The 21,005-nt window shown below is 45.8% G+C and overlaps 1 protein-coding gene across 1 annotated transcript in view; it reads left to right on the forward strand.

Moving 5' to 3' along the window:
- Positions 1-21,005, forward strand: part of LOC141271396 (uncharacterized) — a 94,840-nt gene that overhangs the window by 62,569 nt on the left and 11,266 nt on the right. Inside the window, exons 18-20 of the mRNA XM_073681485.1 lie at positions 5,159-5,383; positions 7,737-7,991; positions 13,722-13,772. Of these exons, the coding sequence (XP_073537586.1) occupies positions 5,159-5,383; positions 7,737-7,991; positions 13,722-13,772 (531 nt within the window). The remainder of the gene's footprint in view (positions 1-5,158; positions 5,384-7,736; positions 7,992-13,721; positions 13,773-21,005) is intronic.

Below are 21,005 nucleotides of genomic sequence, written 5' to 3' on the forward strand. Positions count from 1 at the left end.
TGAAGCATGGTTGAGGCAACATTATACTTTGGGGCAGTTTTTCATTACCCGATATACCAGGTGACTCATCAGGAGACATCTCATACTGTGGGTTTTCACAATTAGAGATTTCTTATAAATCAAATTCCTATCTTATTTATTTGATTATGTTACACACATACCCTCGTCCGTCTGATTTTCTTGTTCTTCACATTGGGCTTTGCAAGTAGGCCGGCGTGCTCCAATGTAATGAACTTCCTAGGCCTATTTAAGGCTCCCAAGACTCACACCTGTCTCTTGATATTGCTCTAGTACTTGTAGTAATGTAGTAACTCTTTTAGTTTGCTGTGCACAGTTCCAATCCACATTCATCAGGATGTCTCCTGCTTGTCTGTGACTTCCAATCCCTGAGTTATATGTCTGCGGTTTCCAGTAACCTTGCTACCTACCTGTCTGCGGTTTCCAATATCGCAACCTACTTGCCTGTGGTTTCCAGTTAGGCCACGGCCCTATTATCAGTATTTGGTCAGTATTTTTTCTCAGGAGTGGGAGCCAAATCTAGGACTAGGTGATAAATGCAGATTTGGTGCACTTGTTTCCATTATACCTTTTCTCTGATTGTTCCTCAGTGGCTCCCACTCCTCAGGAAAAATACTGACCAATTACTGATAGTGGGTTAGCGGCCTAACCTTGCTTCCTGTCTGTGGAGCACATTACTTACTTCCCTGTGGTTTCCAGTATCGCTACCTACCTGCCTGCGGTATCCAGTACAGTTACCTACCTGCCTGCAGTCTCCAGTATCGCTATCTACTTGCCTGCAGTTTCCAATATTACCCTACCTGCGATTTCCAGGACGTTTTCCTGGCTTTCTTTAGCTTCCAAGGTATTCACACTTTTTTAGTTTCTCCAGAGTCCTGTCTGATACCTGTCCCCAGACTTTCAGGGCCTCTTCCGTTTGTCTGCCTCGTTTCCAGGATGTCTTCCTGGCTGTGTGCGGCTTCAATAGTAATAGACTTTTTGTTATGCTGGAGTCTTGTCTGCATCTCCACATAGCTTCCTGTTTTCGTACAATCACCAGTAGCTCTGCTATCTGTCTGAGGTCTTCAGTAACTCTGCAACCTGTCTGAGGTCTTCAGTAACTCTGCAACCTGTCTGAGGTGTTCTGTAACCCTGCTATCTGCCTGAGGTCAACAGAAAAAAGTGTGTGCCATCTCCGTACATGGGTGGGGGGCAGTACAGCAGAGCTGACAGGATGAGAGCTGATGGAAGGGTTTGAAATATGAGATAGTTAAACTCAGCTGTGCTGCTCCTCCCATGACATCGACCTTAAAGGGAATCTGTCAGCAGGTTTTTCCTACCTCATCTGAGAGCAAAATCGAAGATAAAAACAAAATGAGAAAATAACCTACAGTCATAGGCAGATTATAATGAGGGCAATCTGGGCTACCGCCCTTGGGGTCCATGGCCAGATTGCCCTCATTATAATATGTGCGGCACATACCGGCCGCTGCTTCTTCGGCCAGCACTGCACCTGTTAACTTCCCTGTGTGCTGGCCCGGCTGCGTCACAGCTAGGAGACACTTCCCTGTGCGCGGCCGTGTCTGCTAACATGATGTCACGCAGTGCGCGCACTGCACTGCTACTTACTACCGGAGAGGAGCTGGACGAAGGGAGCCGGGGGATGATGAGTGAGTGAGTGTGTGTGTGTGTGTGTGCAGATGTCATTGTGTGATGTCTGTTTATATGTATTTTTGTGTTTCAAATGTGTTTATGCGTGTATGTATGTACAGTCATATGAAAAAGTTTGGGCACCCCTATTAATCTTAAGCTTAATGTTCTATAAAAATTGGTGTTTTTGCAACAGCTATTTCAGTTTGATATATGTAATAACTGTTGGATACATTAATGTTTCTGCCTTGAAATGAGGTTCATTGTACTAACAGAAAATGTGCAATCTGCATTCAAACAAAATTTGACAGGTGCATAAGTATGGGCACCTCACCAGAAAAGTGACATTAATAGTTAGTAGATCCTCCTTTTGCAAAAATAACAGCCTCTAGTCGCTTCCTGTAGCTTTTAATGAGTTCCTGGATCCTGGATGAAGGTATTTTTGACCATTCCTCTTTACAAAACAATTCCAGTTCAGTTAAGTTTGATGGTCGCCGAGCATGGACAGCCCTCTTCAAATGATCCCACAGATGTTCAATGATATTCAGGTCTGGGGACTGGGATGGCCATTCCAGAACATTGTAGTTGTTCCTCTGCATGAATGCCTGAGTAGATTTGGAGCGGTGTTTTGGATCATTGTCTTGCTGAAAGATCCATCCACTTTGTAACTTCATATTTATCACTGATTCTTGAACACTATTGTCAAGAATCTGCTGATACTGAGTGGAATCCATGCGTCCCTCAACTTTAACAAGATTCCCAGTGCCAGCATTGACCACACAGCCCCAAAGCATGATGGAACCTCCACCAAATTTTACTGTGGGTAGCAAGTGTTTTTCTTGGAATGCTGTGTTTTTTTGCCACCATGCATAACGCCTTTTTGTATGACCAAATAACTCAATCTTGATTTCATCAGTCCACAGGACCTTCTTCCAAAAAGAAATTGGCTTCTCCAAATGTGCTTTTGCATACCTCAGCCAACTCTGTTTGTGGCGTGCTTGCAGAAACGGCTTCTTTCGCATCACTCTCCCATACAGCTTCTCCTTGTGCAAAGTGCCTTGTATAGTTGACCGATGCACAGTGACACCATCTGCAGCAAGTTGATGCTGCAGCTCTCTGGAGGTGGTCTGAGGATTGTCCTTGACTGATCTCACCATTCTTCTTCTCTGCCTTTCTGATGTTTTTCTTGGCCTGCCACTTCTGGCCTTAACAAGAACTGTCCCTGTGTTCTTCCATTTCCTTACTATGTTCCTCACAGTGGAAACTGACAGGTTAAATCTCTGAGACAGCTTTTTGTATGCTTCCCCTGAACAACTATGTTGAATAATCTTTGTTTTCAGATCATTTGACAGTTGTTTTGAGGAGCACATGATGCCACTCTTCAGAGGAGATTCAAACAGGAGAACAACTTGCAAGTGGCCACTTTAAGTAGCTTTTCTCATGATTGCATACACCTGGCTATAAAGTTCAAAGCTCCATGAGGTTACAAAACCAAAAAAAGTGCTTTAGTAAGTCAGTAAAAAGTAGGTAGGAGTATTTAAAACAAGAAAATGATAAGGGTGCCCATACTTATGCACCTTTCAAATTTTGTTTGAATGCAGATTGCACATTTTCTGTTAGTACAATAAACCTCATTTCAAGGCAGAAACATTACTGTGTCCAACAGTTATTACATATATCAAACTGAAATAGCTGTTGCAAAAACACCAATTTTTATAAAACATTAAGCTTAAGATTAATAGGGGTGCCCAAACTTTTTCATATGACTGTATATGTCTGTATATGTTTGTGTGTGTGTGCGTGACTGCGTGCGGCCTCCTGCTGTCACTGGGGGGGCGCCATGCGGCCTCCCGCTGTCTCTGGGGGGGCGCCATGCGGCCTTCCGCTGTCTCTGGGGTGGCGCCATGCGGCCTCCCGCTGTGTATAGATGGCACCGTGCGGCCTCCCGCTGTGTATAGATGGCGCCGTGCGGCCTCCTGCTGTGTATAGATGGCGCTGTGCAGCCTCCCGCTGTGTATAGATGGCTACATGCGGCTTCCCGCTGTGTATAGATGGCTACGTGCGGCCTCCCGCTGTGTATAGATGGCTACATGTGGCCCCCTGCTGTGTATAGATTGCGTCGTGCGGCCTCCCGCTGTGTATAGATGGCACCGTGCGGCCTTCCGCTGTGTATAGATGGCTACGTGCGGCCTTCCGCAGTGTATAGATGGCTAAGTGCGGCCTCCTGCTGTTTAGATGGCTACGTACGGCCTCCTGCTGTGTATAGCTGGCTACGTGCGGCCTCCTGCTGTGTATGGGAGGATAGTGGCAGCTCATATTGTGTGTAGGGTCTCATACTGTATATAGGGGATGCCAGCATACTTAATTGTGCTCAATATTAAGTCATACAATTAATGTAAAAAAAAATATTATAATTAATATTGTGCCAAATTAATTTCATGTGAACTATCACATGATCTATCACAAGGGATCATGTGACATGTCACGTGATACATCAGGTGTGTGGGGGGGGGGGCGCGCTTCTAAACTGCCCGGGGCCCTTGCTACTCTTAATCCACCCCTGCCTACAGTAAATAAATAGTGTGACAGAGTCACTGGCAGAATACTGGAGGGTAGATATGTGTCACTGAGACTTTTAGATTCAGTGATGTGAAAACGTGGAAGTTTTCTCCTGCACATTAAGTGCAGAGAGGGTTAATAGCCAGGAGTTACAAGGGCATGCTTTACAGGTGGATGACTAAGTGCTGGGACGGAGCAGCAAGGTGGCTCAGTGGTTAGCACAGCAGCCTTGCAGCGCTGGGGTCTTGGTTTCAAATCCCACAAAGGACAACATCTGCAAGGAGTTTGTATGTTCTCCCAGTGTTTGCGTGGGTTTCCTCCGGGTTCTCCACTTTCCTCCCACACTCCAAAGACATACTGATAGGGAATATAGATTGTGAGCCCCATTGGGGACAGTGCCAATAATGTCTATAAAATTGTCTGAATTGTAAAGCGCTGCGGAGTATGTTGGCGCTATATAAATAAAAAGATTATTATTATCCACCCTATCTCCTTTCCAGGGTGTTGCTTGGGGGCTATAAAGAGCCAGCCTGTGGACTCAGGAGGTGTTCGGTACCTGGAGGCCAGCTCCAGGGAGAGGAGCTTGTGTTATTGTGCAGAGATGAATTGTGTCCTGAGTGGCCGGACCCCGGCCGGAGCAAGGACTTTGCTGGACATTTTCTTATTTTTGTTTTGTCTTTCTGCCAGATGGGCTATGTTTATTTTCATAAACGTTGCATTGGTTTATGCTACTGAATAAACCAACTGAAAATTTATAGAGACAGTGTTCTGCATTTACCTCCATGTGCAGCCGAGTGAGCGGATCTACCACAGGTGGTGGAGAATGCGGCCAGCGTTCCCAGCGAACACGTGTGACTGCTATAGGAGAAACTGCATGTCCTGAGTGAAAGCGGCAGTGAGCCAGGAGGCGGAATCAGACAGCATTGAGGACCTGCTTAAACACCTTGTGAAGGCCCAGCAGCAGCAACAGATGGCTCAACAGCAGCCACAACTGGCACATCAGGAAATGAGTAAGTTGTTGATGCAACAGATCCAACAGCAGCAGCACCTGCAGCAGCAACAGGACCAGTACCATCAACAGCAACAACAGACTGAGTTGCTTGCAGAGGCGATTCGTGGATGGCCGGAAGCCCCTCCCCCAAGTAAAGGTGATGACAACACATCTGTCCGGAAAGCGGTAAGATGAGCGATGCAAAATTGACCCCGGGAGATGATGTGGAAGCTTTTTTGACTGTTTTTGAAAGGGTATCAGAGTGGGAGAAGCTGCCGCCGGAGCAGTGGGCAGAGGTGCTGGCCCCCTATCTGACTGGTGAGGCCCAAAAGGCTTATTAAGACCTGGCCTTACAGGATGCCCAGGAATATCCCAATTAAAAACTGAGATACTTGCATGCTCCAGGGTGACCTGTGTCTGTCAGAGCTCAAAGGGTCCACCACTGGGCGTATTGCCGTGATAAACCCCCTCGCTCCCAAATGTTCGACCTGCTGCATCTGGTACAGAAGTGGTTGCAGCCGGAGTCCTCCACTGCAGCCGAGATGGTGGAACGGGTCACAATGGACAGATTTATCGACTCCCTCTCCAGACCGGACCCCTGAAATGCAGATGACCTAGTGGGCCTAGTAGAAAGGTACTAGGTAGTTGAGAAGGCCCTGAGGAAGACGGGCGTTGTTGCATCCTCATACTGGGGTACCCATAAGGAGTCCAAATCTCAAAAAGGGCGAGGCATCCAAGCTCCAAAGGGGCGGGGGAGGTGGTGCCCAAGGTCCCTGTGGGAGAGATCATTGGTTGGAGGTGTCACGGACCCGGCCATGTAGCTGCCCTCTGATCTCTGAACAGATGGACTGCAGCTTGGGGAGGCGCTGTTCATTGTTCATCCAGCCTGCAGTGTGGACTGTGGAGGGCCACAGGCATGTCCCGTAACAATCAATGGGATACTGGTGATGGGACTCTTGGACTCGGGGAGTTTGGGGACTCTGATAAGGGCCACACTCCCCCACCAGTTAATCCCTGGGAAAACGTGGGTGTCCGCTATATTCATGGATGTCAAAGACTACCCTGTTGCCAGAGTGACTATAAAAACTGATTGCGGCGCGGAGTCCCATGAGGTGGAGGTAGTGAAGCACCTGTTACACCCAGTGATAATAGGACGGGACTTTAGCCTGTTCTGGGACTAATAACAGAAAGCAGGTGTACCACGTGACTCAGGAAAGAGCTGGTCCCACCATACTGAATCCCCAACGCAGTCTGAGGCGGATGAATTCCCCATGTGTTTCCTTGCCAGTGATGAGGATGAGACGGTGACTCAGGAAGCTGAGATTCCTGAGTTGGTGATTTCTGGGGGGAATTGTAGGGTTTTACACCTGGCCCATTCTCACATCTTGGGTGGTCACCTGGGAGTAGAAAAAACACGAGCGGGTCTTGCAGAGGTTCTACTGGCCTGGGTGTCACAGGGAGATTGTTAATTACTGCCGATCCAGCCCCACCTGTCAGCTAACTGTTCCCGTATCCCACTTCTGCAGCCCCCTAGTACCCGTGCCTATTATAGAAGTCTCATTTAACCGGATTGCCATGGACCTTGTCGGGCCCCTGGTCAAGTCTGCCAGGGGTCACAATACATCCTGATAGTGATGAACTATGCAACTCGGTATCCGGAGGCGGTACCATTGAGAAACTCCTCGGCCAGGAGTATAGCCAGAGAGCTTGAGCATATTTTCTCCCGGACAGGCTTGCCGAAGGAGATCCTGACAGACCAGGGAACTCCTTTCATCTCTAAGGGGATGAGGGAATTGTGTAAGGCTCTGCAGATTACACAACTACGGACGTCTGTATACCATCCCAGAAGGACGGCCTGGTGGAAAGATTCAATAAGACCTTGAAGTCTATGCTGGAGAAGGATGGGCGAGACTGAGATTGCCTATTGCCATACCTGCTATTCTCCATTAGGGAAGTTCTCCAGAGCTCTACGGGGTTCTCACCATTTGAGCTGCTATATGGACGGCACCCTCGGGGGCTTCTGGACATAGCGAAGGAGACCTGGGAAGCAGAGGTTACACCCCACCGGAGTGTCATCAAGCATGTGGCCCAAATGCAGGACCGGATCACGAGGGTGATGCCAATTGTGAAGGAGAGCCTTCTACAGGCACAAGAGGCCCAGGCGAGGGTCTACAATCGGGCCGCAAGGCTGAGACAGTTCAGCCCTGGAGACCGGGTATTGGTACTGGTACCCACGGTCGAAAGTAAATTTCTGGCCAAGAGGCAAGGGCCGTACGAGGTGGTCGAGAAGTTGAGTGAAGTCAATTATAAGGTCCACCAGCCAGGAAAATGAAAGCCATACCAGATCTACTACATCAACTTGCTTAAGCCGTGGCTAGACAGGGAACCGGTGAAAGCTACGTGTCTGGGGGCCAATCCTGAAGCCAGTTTCGAAGATGTTAAAGTGGCAGAGACACAATCACCGGCCCAAAAACAGCAGTGCCGAGAACTGCTGCAGAGAAACCGAGACCTGTTCTCAGAGTTGCCCGGATGTACGCAGGTTGTGAAACATGAGATCCGGACGGAACCGCATGTACGGGTGAACCAGAGGCTGTATCGAATCCCCAAAGCCGGCAGCGAGGTGATCTCCAATGAGGTGTGGAGAATTTTGAACCTGGGCGTCATCGAGAAATCAAGGAGCGGTTGGTCCAGCCCCATTGTTCTTGTGCCACAGCCAGACGGAGAATGGCGGTTCTGGATTGACTACAGAAAGCTAAATGAAGTGTCGGAACTTGACGCATACCCGATGCCCTGGGTAGACAAACTTATTGAAAGGCTAGGGCCAGCCAGGTACATCACCACCCTGGACCTAACAAAAGGGTACTGGCAAATCCTCTTGTCTCCAAGTGCCAAGGAGAAGACTGCCTTTTCTACACCCGACGGATGTTTTCCGTATACCCGGATGCCGTTCGGTTTGCATGGTGCCCCAGGTACCTTCCAGAGGACCATGGACCGGATCCTAGCCTCGCACAGGAAGTACCCCGCCGCTTACCTAGACGACATTGTGATCTTCAGCCCAGGTATGATAATTTTGATCAAGAAAACGTAAAAGCCATCCCACCCATCTGACTTATCTGAGAGGAGCCTGATGTAGGCAAAGAGAAGCTGAATCCAACTTTATATCTCTTAGTTTACTGGGTGCAGCCGTTCTGACACAATCAGAGCTTTTAGATTTAGAATGAAGCAAAGCTGAGAAAGCTGCCCTCACCCATACCTGGCTCTCCATGTACAAGGTCCATAGGCAGTGAGGTGCTTATCACAGGGGGAGGGGGCGTTGCTGGACTAATGTAGTCCAGCAATGATTAGTCCAGCAATGTTAATCTCATAGTTATTAATCCGTTACAGGTAGTAAACAACAGCACGCATTTTGACAAGTAACACATCCTTGATTGAATTCTGTATTTCAGCCTCTATCTCCTGCTGTCTTACAAAGCAAAAACCATCTGACAGATTCCCTTTAACTGAAAGGTGTGAGTTATCTGTACTCTTTGCCCAAAACTTTCTAATTATGCAGGGGGTTAGACCAGGAGATCAGAGGTGAATCATTACATCTCACACACTGAGAAGCCTAAGCCATGGTGGGGTCCTGTTCTCTTTCTGCTATGTTGCAGTCTGCTTATAATTGGGGCACTCATACAGGAGGAAGAAGTACAAGCCCCCAGTGAACTCTATCTAATAACACCAAATAACAAGTTAACTCATTAGGTGCCAAATACTTGAATAGCGGTCACTTTACTGCTATTCACAGACGCCGGAGCCAGATGCGAGGAACGTGGACTACAGCGGAACTTCGTGGCAACATTTTTTTTAATAAATTGGTGAACGAGGGATAGTGTGGGGGAGACTTTATATAAGTGTTTTTTTTCTGTGTTTTCATTTTTAATTATTACTAATAGGGGTGTCTGATAGACACCTCTCCATTACTAACCCCAGGGTTTGATGCCAGATGTGATTTTTGACAAATCACAGCTGTCATCAAACCCAACAACTATTACCCCGATTGCGACCGCACCAGGGCAATCCGGCAGAGTTGGGCAAAGCGCCAGAATTGGCGCATCTAGCGGCATGCAGCAAATCTGGGGTGGCTGCGGGCTTGTATTTTTAGGCTGTGAAGGGCCCAATATTCATGGACCTTCTCAACCTGATAATATAAGCCCAGAGCTGCCTACTTTACCTGTGCTGGTCAAAAATAGGGGGGGGCACCACGTCATTTATTCAATTATTTATTTACTAGCGTAATACAAGTACAGAGAAATACTCATGGCACTAAATATATATTTCACAAAGATCTATTTTGCTATCTATCAATCTCTACCTTTCCACATCTAACACCTAACCATCTGTGATTTCTATTCTGCATTCTATTTCAGTACGTGTCAGACGGACGGGCACACGGATGATACACTTTGTCATCCGTGTGTATGTGTGGGGGACATATTGACAGCCGGGCATCCGGAAAAAAACAAACATGTCCACGTGTGGGTCACACGGATGCACGGTCCATGTCAACACAAGAACATATACGCAGCCCTATAGATTTTAATGGGTCTATGTGTGTAAGTGTCTCAGGTACTAGGTACGTATGAAAACAGTCACCACACGAACCGGACACACTGACGTGCGAAGGAGGCCCTAGATCAACTCACCCTGAACTGCTTCCAGAGGAGAGTGTGCCAAGCATCGCGTCACCGGATCTTATATAAGACGTGATGTGAGCGGCTTACTACTGTAATGCAAGAAGCCAACATGACTATGGCATTACTGTGCATGTCAGGCAATCCCTGCATGTTTATTGGCTGTCTAACAGCTGCGAAACGTGGGGTGAGACCTCGAGTATGGCGATCGAGCACCTGCGATACTCGATCAAATAACGAGCGTACCCAAGCACCCCGATGCTCAATCAAGAATCAAGTAGTGATAAGCACACTTGCTCATCGCTATTATGCAGCATACTGATGATGAGTGTCGCATCCACCAGAGTACATGATGGCTGCATCACCACACTGGTCATTAAAAGCCTCGGCCACTCCCCAAAGTGACACTTAAACTTGCCTGCATCTGATTGAATCCTACAATCTGATCCCATACCAGGGTATTCCTCATCAACACGTCATTATTTGTCCGCCCATTATCCCACCCAATGAACACCACTTCATTCTCCATGATCAGTAAGTAACCTGATTTGCAGATTACATAGCACAGCACGATAATCAGATATATAGATTGGGGTCATTAGGATAAACTTAAGTTAAATTCCTCACCCACCACTATCAACAATTGACAGCAAACACGCTCATTCGTATTTTGGATGTACAGGTTCATCTCACTAAATTAGAATATAATCAAAAAGTTATATTATTTCAGTTCTTCAATACAAAAAGTGAAACTCATACATTATATTGAGTCATTACAAACAGAGTGATCTATTTCAAGTGTTTATTTCTGTTAATGTTGATGATTATGGCTTACAGCCAATGAAAGCACCAAAGTCATTATATCAGTAAATTAGAATACTTTATAACAACAGCTTGAAAAATGTTTTGAAAATCCGAAATGTTGGCCTACTGAAATGTATGTTAAGTAAATGCACTCAATACTTGGTCGGGGCTCCTTTTGCATCAATTACTGCATCAACGCGGTGTGGCATGGATCAGTCTGTGGCACTGCTGAGGTGTTATGGAAGCCCAGGTTGCTTTGATAGCAGCCTTCAGCTTGTCTGCATTGTTGGGTCTGGTGTCTCTCATCTTCCTCTTGACAAAACCCCATAGAGAATCTATAGGGTAAAGTTCAGGCGCGTTTCCTGGCCAATCAAGCACAGTGATACTGTTGTTTTTAAACCAGGTATTGGTACTTTTGGCAATGTGGACAGGTGCCAAGTCCTGCTGGAGAATGAAATTTCCATCTCCAAAAAGCTTGTCAGCAGAGGGAAGCATGAAGTGCTCTATAATTTCCTTGTAGACGGCGGCGCTGACTTTGGTCTTGATAAAACACAGTGGACCTACACCAGCAAATTACATGGCTCCCCAAACCATCACTGATTGTGGAAACTTCACACTAGACCTTAAGCAGCTTGGATTGTGGCCTCTCTACTCTTCCTGCAGACTCTGGGACCTTGATTTCCAAATGAAAATTGGAACTCTGGGATCTTGTGGAGTGTGTCAATGACTGCCTTCTGGACATCTGTCAAGTCAGCAGTCTTCCCCATGATTGTGGAGCCTACTGAAACAGACTAAGGAACCCTTTTAAAGGCTTAGGAAGCCTTTGCAGGTGTTTTTTGTTAATTATTTTAATTTACAGAGATAATGATTTTTGTGTTTTCATTGGCTGTAAGCCATAATCATCAACATTAACAGAAATAAACAGTTGAAATAGATCACTCTGTTTGTAATGACTCTATATAATATATCAGTTTCACTTTTTGTATTGAAGAACTGAAATAAATTAACTTTTTGATGATATTCTAATTTTGTGAGATGCACCTGTATATACAGTACATATATTGCCCCTTGCTAACAAAAAAAAAGTCCAGGGAGACCAGTATTGACCCTTACTCTGGCTTTGAGCTTTTAAAATTATGGAATCACCGGGCTCGGAGGATGTTCATTCAATTGTTTAATGTTGTTGAAAAAAAGCAGATCACAGAAATGGCACAAAACGAAAGTAATTTCAAATGGCAACTTTAGGGCTTTAAGAAACGCTAAAAGAAATCAAGATTAAAAATGTGGTACTCAGTAAGGGTAATTTTTTTCAGACCAAGCAGAGGGAAAAAATTATGGAATCACTCAATTCTGAGGAAAAAGTTATGGAATCATGAAAAACAAACTCACAAAAGAACACTCCAATACATCACTAGTATTTTGTTGCACCATCTCTGGCTTTAATAACAGCTTGCAGTCTCTGAGGCATGGACTTCATTTGTGACAAACAGTACTTTTCATCAATCTGGCTCCAACTTTCTCTGATTGCTGTTACCAGATCAGCTTTGCAGGTTGGAGCCTTGTCACGGACCATTTTCTTTAACCTCCACCAAAGATTTTCAATTGGATTGAGATCCGGACTATTTGCAGGCCATGACATTGACCTTATGTGCCTTCTTTCAAGGAATGTTTTCACAGTTTTTGCTCTATGGCAGGATGCATTATGATCTTGAAAAATGATGTCGTCATCCCCAAACATCCTTTCAATTGATGGGATAAGAAAACTGTCCAAAATATCAATGTAAACTTGGGCATTTATTGAAGATGTAATGACAGCCGTCTCCCCAGTGCCTTTACCTGACATGCAGCCCCATATCATCAATGACTGTGGAAATTTGCATGTTCTCTTCATGCAGTCATCTTTGTAAATCTCATTGGAACGGCACCAAACAAAAGTTCCATCATCATCACCTTGCCCAATGCAGATTTGCGATTCATCACTGAATATGACTTTCATCCAGTCATCCACAGTCCACGATTGCTTTTCCTTAGCCCATTGTAACCTTGTTTTTTTCTGTTCAGGTGTTAATGATGGCTTATGTTTAGCTTTTCTGTATGTAAATCCCATTTCCTTTAGGCGGTTTCTTACAGTTCGGTCACAGACATTGACTCCAGTTTCCTCCCATTCGTTCCTCATTTGTTTTGTTGTGCATTTCCTGTTTTGGAGACATATTGCTTTAAGTTTCCGGACTTGACGCTTTGATGTCTTCCTTGGTCTACCAGTATTTGCCTTTAACAACCTCCCCATGTTGTTTGTATTTGGTCCAGATTTTAGACACAGCTGACTGTGAACAACCAACATCTTTTGCAACATTGTGTGATGATTTACCTTCTATTAAGAGTTTGATAATCCTCTCCTTTGTTTCAATTGACATCTCTCGTGTTGGAGCCATGATTCATGTCAGTCCACTTGGTACAACAGCTCTCCTTTTTAGATGCAGACTAATGAGCAGATCTAATTTGATGCACCCGGTGATTCCATAATTTTTGCCAGGGGTTGTATTATATAACGAACCATCAACAAATTGATTGTCCTCTAAACCCCAGTCTCTGGAATAGACCTCTGTCCCTACTATTTCCCAATACCTCAAAAACAAGGACAAAGCCATCATCACATTGTTCTCTTTTATGAGAAGTGGGTGTAAACATCAATTAAATATCCATGTTCATCTCTCTGATCAAGTCCTCAGGCCTCACAGCGTGGTACAATAAGCTGTCAGTGCACATTGTACAGATGGCTCCGTATAACAGATCACCATGTGCAGGAGAGATGGGACAGTCCTTCAGTATCAGGAGGGAGGAATCAGGGTTCTAACATGTTATACGAACACATCTCCTCTCTGTACACATGCGGCTCTGCTACATCCACACTGTAAACCCCTCCTGACCCCACACATAAACTTCCCCTCATCCAGCACCATGACAACCAGCACAGCAGAGTCCTGCATCCACTGAGGCCCCTGATCATGTGACCCCTGACTCCTCCCCTCCTGTGACCTCATCACAGGTCCTGTGTGCACAGAACAGCCATATATGTGGTGGCGGCTCTGCAGGTGGAGGTATGTGGAGAGACCCCATTACTGGGCACAGGCCGCATTAACCCCCTCAGTGCTGAGACTATTGTGACCTCTCTTATTTCTAGTGCTGTGACCTTTCTCTTTCCTCCATTTCTGTATCAGGTTTTGCTTATTACAGGATGAGTTTATTTATTTTACTTACTTCTATAGCGCCATTAATTCCACAGCGCTTACAGACATTAGTGGCCATGTCCCCATTGGGGCTCACAATCTAAATTCCCTATCAGTATGTCTTTAGAGTGTGGGAGGAAACACGGGGAGAACATACAAACTCCTTGCAGATGTCCTTGGTGGGATTTGAACCCAGGACCCCAGCGCTGCAAGGCTGCTGTGCTAACCACTGAGCCACCGTGCTGCCCAGTTGTATTTTGTCGCCATTTTCGGCTCCATATAATGTAGCTGATTATATGTTTTTGGGGTTTTTCACAATAACACCACCTTTTCCTAGAATAAAGCTTTTATATTGTCGCTTTTGAAGTGGAGATGTTATTTTTTCCGCCTACCATGGCAACAATGGACGCACTGATATCACACAGCAAAATGTCCACACTCTATATAAGATCCATATAAAACACGTATGTGAAAATCCGGTACAGGTGTCGTCAGTAATTTCCATCAGTGTGCCGTCCGTACCATCAGTGTTTTTTTGGTATAAAAGCTCTGAACACTTTCCCCTTTTTGCTTAGGGTATACAGTTGGTATGTAGTTGTGTCCTATGTTTCTTCAGGTCTCACTGAGTAGATTGGTACATATTAAAATTTAGCCCTGGTCAATACCCCCACCCAAAAACTGTTTGTTCTCCTCAATTTCATCTGCAAGTCCTACAGGAATCTCATGATTCAATTCTTCAGATCACCCTAGAATTAATAATACATTCCGTCTTATAAACAGTTGTTTTTGGTGGCCAACTATAGTTTAGGACTGTAGGGGATATATGATCACATGCAAACTCTATGCCCGCGCCAAAACGCCTTGAAGCTTGATGCTGCTTGATACAACAAGCACAGTTATTCTCCAGTATAATAATGCAGATACATAAATGGTGCAGTGATTCCTGAGTACCAGCTTCTGCTCATATGCGCAGTCTATCACGCAGCTGAGGCTGTGGTGTTTCATGTACAGGAGCTCTGAACTTCCATACCTGCTCCTTCAGCTTTAAGGCAAGGACAACACCACACACTCTAAAATTGTCTCCTTCTCTCTGGGTGCTATGCCCAGGACCTGGTCATAGGGTCTAACCATGTGACTGTATTGCCATATATGGAAAGCAGGGCTGAATTATTAACTCTTTAGTAATCTCCTGATAGCATAACATAATATGTACATCATTTTATGCATATTTAAACCACATCTTTGTTCTGGATCCTCAGGTACATAATCTGCAAAGGGGAAATATGAACATTGTGCACACATAATGAGGTAGCTGCTAACTCTGCTACATCTTAAAGGCACATACACAACATCTTTGGGGTACTACACCACTACTGAGAAAGACAGAAGTACAATGTGTTCAGTGCTCAGATACTTCTGAGGTAAGGAAGGCAGAGCCTGACCACCACTGAGCAAGATATGGAACCTCAAACGTATTGTGCTCTGCATTGTATTTCCTCTGTTTGCTGGCACTTGCCGTAAATCTTTGCTGTTCCTGGTCTGGTTTCCTGTGACACCCTGCTACCTGACTTGGCTTATTTGATACTTGTTGCTGATCCTGAACTGATGAAACTATCTATTTACCTGTCAAATATGCCTCTGACTCCATTCCTCTGATTCTGACCTTGACTATCTCCTGACCTTGTTCCTGACTTTTGATTATGACTAGTGTTGAGCCACCCCCGTAGTGTTCGGGTTCGGTTCGGTTCGTCGAACACCGGGATGTTCGAGGAACTGTTCGTCGAACTGTTCGTCGAACACCTTAGAACACCGTTGAACACCGTTAAAACCAATGGCAGGCAAACAAAAACACATAGAAACACATAGAAAACACCTGCAAAGGTGTCCAAAAGCTGACAAACTGCTCAGAAGACACTCTCTTTAAAAAAGCCGGCCGGCAAATTCAGCAGCGGCATACACCGGTACCCGACAATTTAGACAAGAAGGAATAGAGCATCACACATAGATTAGATAGATAGAAACATGTCAGTCACACATATAAGAAGCACAGTGACAGTGTTGCTTACTGTACTTGTCATTTAATGTAAAGGATTTATCAAAAAAAATAATAGTGTTTTCATGCACCGTCTCTTTAAAAAAGCCGGCCGGCAATTCAGCATCTGTACCCGACAATTTAGAACAGAAAGAATAGAGCTTCACACATAGATTAGATAGATAGAAACATGTCAGTCACATATATAATAAGTACAGTGATAGTGTTGCTTACTGTACTTGTCATTTAGTGTAAAGGATTTATTTAAAAAAATAATAGTGTTTTCATGCACTGTCTCTTTAAAAAAGCCGGCCGGCAATTCAGCAGCGGTACCCGACAATTTAGAACAGAAAGATAGAGCATCACACATAGATTAGATAGATAGAAACATGTCAGTCACATATATATGAAGTACAGTGATAGTGTTGGTTACTGTACTTGTCATTTAGTATTAAAATAAAGGATTTATTATTAAAAAAATTGGCGTGGGGTTCCCCTTAATTTTAGGCTCTAGCGGAGGTTAAGCAGACGGCTGGGGCAGATGTTTGAAGCCTGGGAAGGGGGTAATACCCACGGAGCTTCCCAGGCTACTAATATCAGCCCCCAGCTGAATACATAGCCTTTACTAGCTATTAAAATGGGGGACCCCCCAAAAAAAATGACGTGGGGTCCCCCCTAATTTAATAGCTAGCAAAGGCTAGGCAGACAGCTGGGGGCTGATATTAATAGCCCAGGAAGGGAGCCATGAATATTGGCCCCCTCCCAGGCTAGAAACACCAGCCGTCAGCCGCCCCAGAAATGGCGCATTCATAGGATGCGCCAATTCTGGCACTTAGCCTCGCTCTTCCACGCTGCCCTGGTGCGGTGGCAGGGGGTAATAGGGTTGGGGTTGATGTCAGCTTATAATGCCAGCTGACATCAAGCCCAGGTTAGTAATGGAGAGGCGTCTATAAGACACCCCCATTACTAACCCCATAGTCAAAGTTAAAAAAAACACAAACACCCAGAATAAAGTCCTTTAATTGAAATAAAGACACAATCCTTTATTGTTCTAAATTAAACCATACTTACCATCACGCCCATTCCAGCTGAAGCCAACGATCTCCTGCAATAAAAGAAAAATAATAAAGCAACCTCATCCTTACCTTTCCATGGTTCCCACGACAGCTTCAGCTCTGCTACATCGAGATGACAGGCTGGACCGCAGCAGAACGCTGCCATCCAGCCTGTCATCCCGCAGACACTGAGAAGCGCAGGCATGCTTGCGCTGCTCAGCGTCTCTCTGTGACGACATCCAGATGAGCCGAGTTCATGTCCAATGAACTCGGCTCACCTCATGCACGTCACTGACAGCGTGGGAAAATTCTCACGCTGAAGCGCTGATTGCAGGAGAATTTTCCCACGCTGTCAGTGACGTGCAGGAGGTGAGCTGAGTTCATTGGACATGAGCTCACCTCATGCACATCACTGACAGCGTGGGAGAATTCTCCTGCACTCAGCACTTCAGCGTGAGAATTTTCCCACGCTGTCAGTGACGTGCATGAGGTGAGCCGAGTTCATTGGACATGACCTCGGCTCATCTGGATGCCGTCACAGCGAGACAGTGAGGAGCGCAAGCATGCCTGCGCTTCTCAGTGTCTGCGGGATGACAGACTGGATGGCAGCGTTCTGCTGCGGTCCAGCCAGTCATCTCGATGTAGCAGAGCTGAAGCTGTCGTGGGAACCATGGAAAGGTAAGGATGAGGTTGGTTTATTATTTTTCTTTTATTGCAGGAGATCGTTGGCTTCAGCTGGAATGGGTGTGATGGTAAGTATGGTTTAATTTAGAACAATAAAGAATTGTGTCTTTATTTCAATTAAAGGACTTTATTCTGGGTGTTGTGTTTTTTTTAAATACTTTACTAGAAATTCATGGCGGTCATGTCTAATACTGGCGTGACCCCATGAATTTTGGGCTTGGGGCCAGCTGATAATACCAAGCTGGCCCTAACCCCTTTATTACCCAGTGAGCCACCGCACCAGGGCCCTGGATGAGTTGGGTACAGCGCCAGAAGATGGCGCTTCTATGAACGCGCCATTTTCCGGGGTGGCTGCGGACTGCAATTTGTAGCGGGGGGGGGCCCAGAAAGCTTGGGCCTCCCTGCGCTGCAGATTCCAGCCCCCAGCTGCCTAGTTGTACCTGGCTGGACACAAAAATAGGGCGAAGCCCCACGTACTTTTTTTTTAATTATTTCATGAAATTCATGAAATAATTAAGAAAAAAAGGCCTTCCCTATATTGTTGTGTCCGGCCAGGTACAAATAGGCAGCTGGTGGTTGGGGGCAGCCCGTTCCTGCCTGCTGTACCTGGCTGGACACAAATATAGTGCGAAGCCCCACTTCAATTTTTTTAAATTATTTCATGAAATTCATGAAATAATTAAGAAAAAAAGGGCTTCCCTATATTGTTGTGTCCGGCCAGGTACAAATAGGCAGCTGGTGGATGGGGGCAGCCCGTTCCTGCCTGCTGTACCTGGCTGGACACAAATATAGTGCGAAGCCCCACTTCAATTTTTTTAAATTATTTCAGGAAATTCATGAAATAATTTAAAAAAAATTGACGTGGGGCTTCGCACTATATTTGTGTCCAGCCAGGTACAGCAGGCAGGAACGGGCTGCCCCCAACCACCAGCTGCCTATTTGTACCTGGCCGGACACAACAATATAGGGAAGCCCTTTTTTTCTTAATTATTTCATGAAATAATTTAAAGAAAATTGACGTGGGGCTTCGCCCTGTTTTTGTGTCCAGCCAGGTACAACTAGGCAGCTGGGGGCTGGAATCCGCAGCGCAGGGAGGCCCAAGCTTTCTGGGCCACCCCCGCTGCAAATTGCAGTCCGCAGCCACCCCGGAAAATGGCGCGTTCATAGAAGCGCCATCTTCTGGCGCTGTACCCAACTCATCCAGGGCCCTGATGCGGTGGCTCACTGGGTAATAAAGGGGTTAGGGCCAGCTTGGCATTATCAGCTGGCCCTAAGCCCGAAATTCATGGGGTCACGCCAATATTAGACATGACCACCATGAATTTCTAGTAAAGTATTTAAAAAAAACACAACACCCAGAAAAAAGTCCTTTAATTGAAATAAACACACAATTCTTTATTGTTCTAAATTAAACCATACTTACCATCACACCCATTCCAGCTGAAGCCAACGATCTCCTGAAATAAAAGAAAAATAATAAAGCAACATCATCCTTACCTTTCCATGGTTCCCATGACAGCTTCAGCTCTGCTACATCGAGATGACAGGCTGGACCGCAGCAGAACGCTGCCATCCAGCCTGTCATCCCGCAGACACTGAGAAGCGCAGGCTTACTTGCGCTCCACAGTGTCTCTCTGTGAGGGCATCCAGATGAGCCGAGTTCATGTCCAATGAACTCGGCTCACCTCATGCACGTCACTGACAGCGTGGGAAAATTCTCCTGCACTCAGCGCTTCAGCGTGGGAGAATTCTCACACTGAAGCGCTGAGTGCAGGAGAATTCTCCCACGCTGTCAGTGACGTGCAGGAGGTGAGCTGAGTTCATTGGACATGAGCTCACCTTATGCACGTCACTGACAGCGTGGGAAAATTCTCCTGCACTCAGCGCTTCAGTGTGAGAATTCTCCCACGCTGAAGCGCTGAGTGCAGGAGAATTTTCCCACGCTGTCAGTGACGTGCATGAGGTGAGCCGAGTTCATTGGACATGAACTCGGCTCATCTGGATGCCCTCACAGAGAGACACTGTGGAGCGCAAGTAAGCCTGCGCTTCTCAGTGTCTGCGGGATGACAGGCTGGATGGCAGCGTTCTGCTGCGGTCCAGCCTGTCATCTCGATGTAGCAGAGCTGAAGCTGTCGTGGGAACCATGGAAAGGTAAGGATGAGGTTGCTTTATTATTTTTCTTTTATTGCAGGAGATCGTTGGCTTCAGCTGGAATGGGCGTGACGGTAAGTATGGTTTAATTTAGAACAATAAAGGATTGTGTCTTTATTTCAATTAAAGGACTTTATTCTGGGTGTTTGTGTTTTTTTTTAACTTTGACTATGGGGTTAGTAATGGGGGTGTCTTATAGACGCCTCTCCATTACTAACCTGGGCTTGATGTCAGCTGGCATTATAAGCTGACATCAACCCCAACCCTATTACCCCCTGCCACTGCACCAGGGCAGCGTGGAAGAGCGAGGCTAAGTGCCAGAATTGGCGCATCCTATGAATGCGCCATTTCTGGGACGGCTGACGGCTGGTGTTTCTAGCCTGGGAGGGGGCCAATATTCATGGCTCCCTTCCTGGGCTATTAATATCAGCCCCCAGCTGTCTGCCTAGCCTTTGCTAGCTATTAAATTAGGGGGGACCCCACGTCATTTTTTTGGGGGGGTCCCCCATTTTAATAGCTAGTAAAGGCTATGTATTCAGCTGGGGGCTGATATTAGTAGCCTGGGAAGCTCCGTGGGTATTACCCCCTTCCCAGGCTTCAAACATCTGCCCCAGCCGTCTGCTTAACCTCCGCTAGAGCCTAAAATTAAGGGGAACCCCACGCCAATTTTTTTAATAATAAATCCTTTATTTTAATACTAAATGACAAGTACAGTAACCAACACTATCACTGTACTTATTATATATGTGACTGACATGTTTCTATCTATCTAATCTATGTGTGAAGCTCTATTCTTTCTGTTATAAATTGTCGGGTACCGCTGCTGAATTGCCGGCCGGCTTTTTTAAAGAGACGGTGCCTGAAAACACTATTATTTTTTTTGATAAATCCTTTACGCTAAATGACAAGTACAGTAAGCAGCACTTTCACTGTACTTCGTATATATGTGTCTGACATGTTTATATCTATCTAATCTATGTGTGAAGCTCTATTCTTTCGGTTCTAAATTGTCGGGTACAGGTGTATGCCGCTGCTGAATTGCCGGCTTTTAATGTTTCACTGTGGGCACTGTTCCCATCGATTTGGGCAATCACTGTAATGCCACAACCACCATGGCTGTGGCATTACAGTGAGTGGCAGACAATCCCTGCATGATTGGTGCTCTAAATAGCGCCAGACATG

Source organism: Phyllobates terribilis, unplaced genomic scaffold, assembly GCF_046119375.1.
Source record: "Phyllobates terribilis strain yellow unplaced genomic scaffold, ASM4611937v1 Scaffold_5__5_contigs__length_657084704, whole genome shotgun sequence".
NCBI lineage: Eukaryota > Metazoa > Chordata > Amphibia > Anura > Dendrobatidae > Phyllobates > Phyllobates terribilis.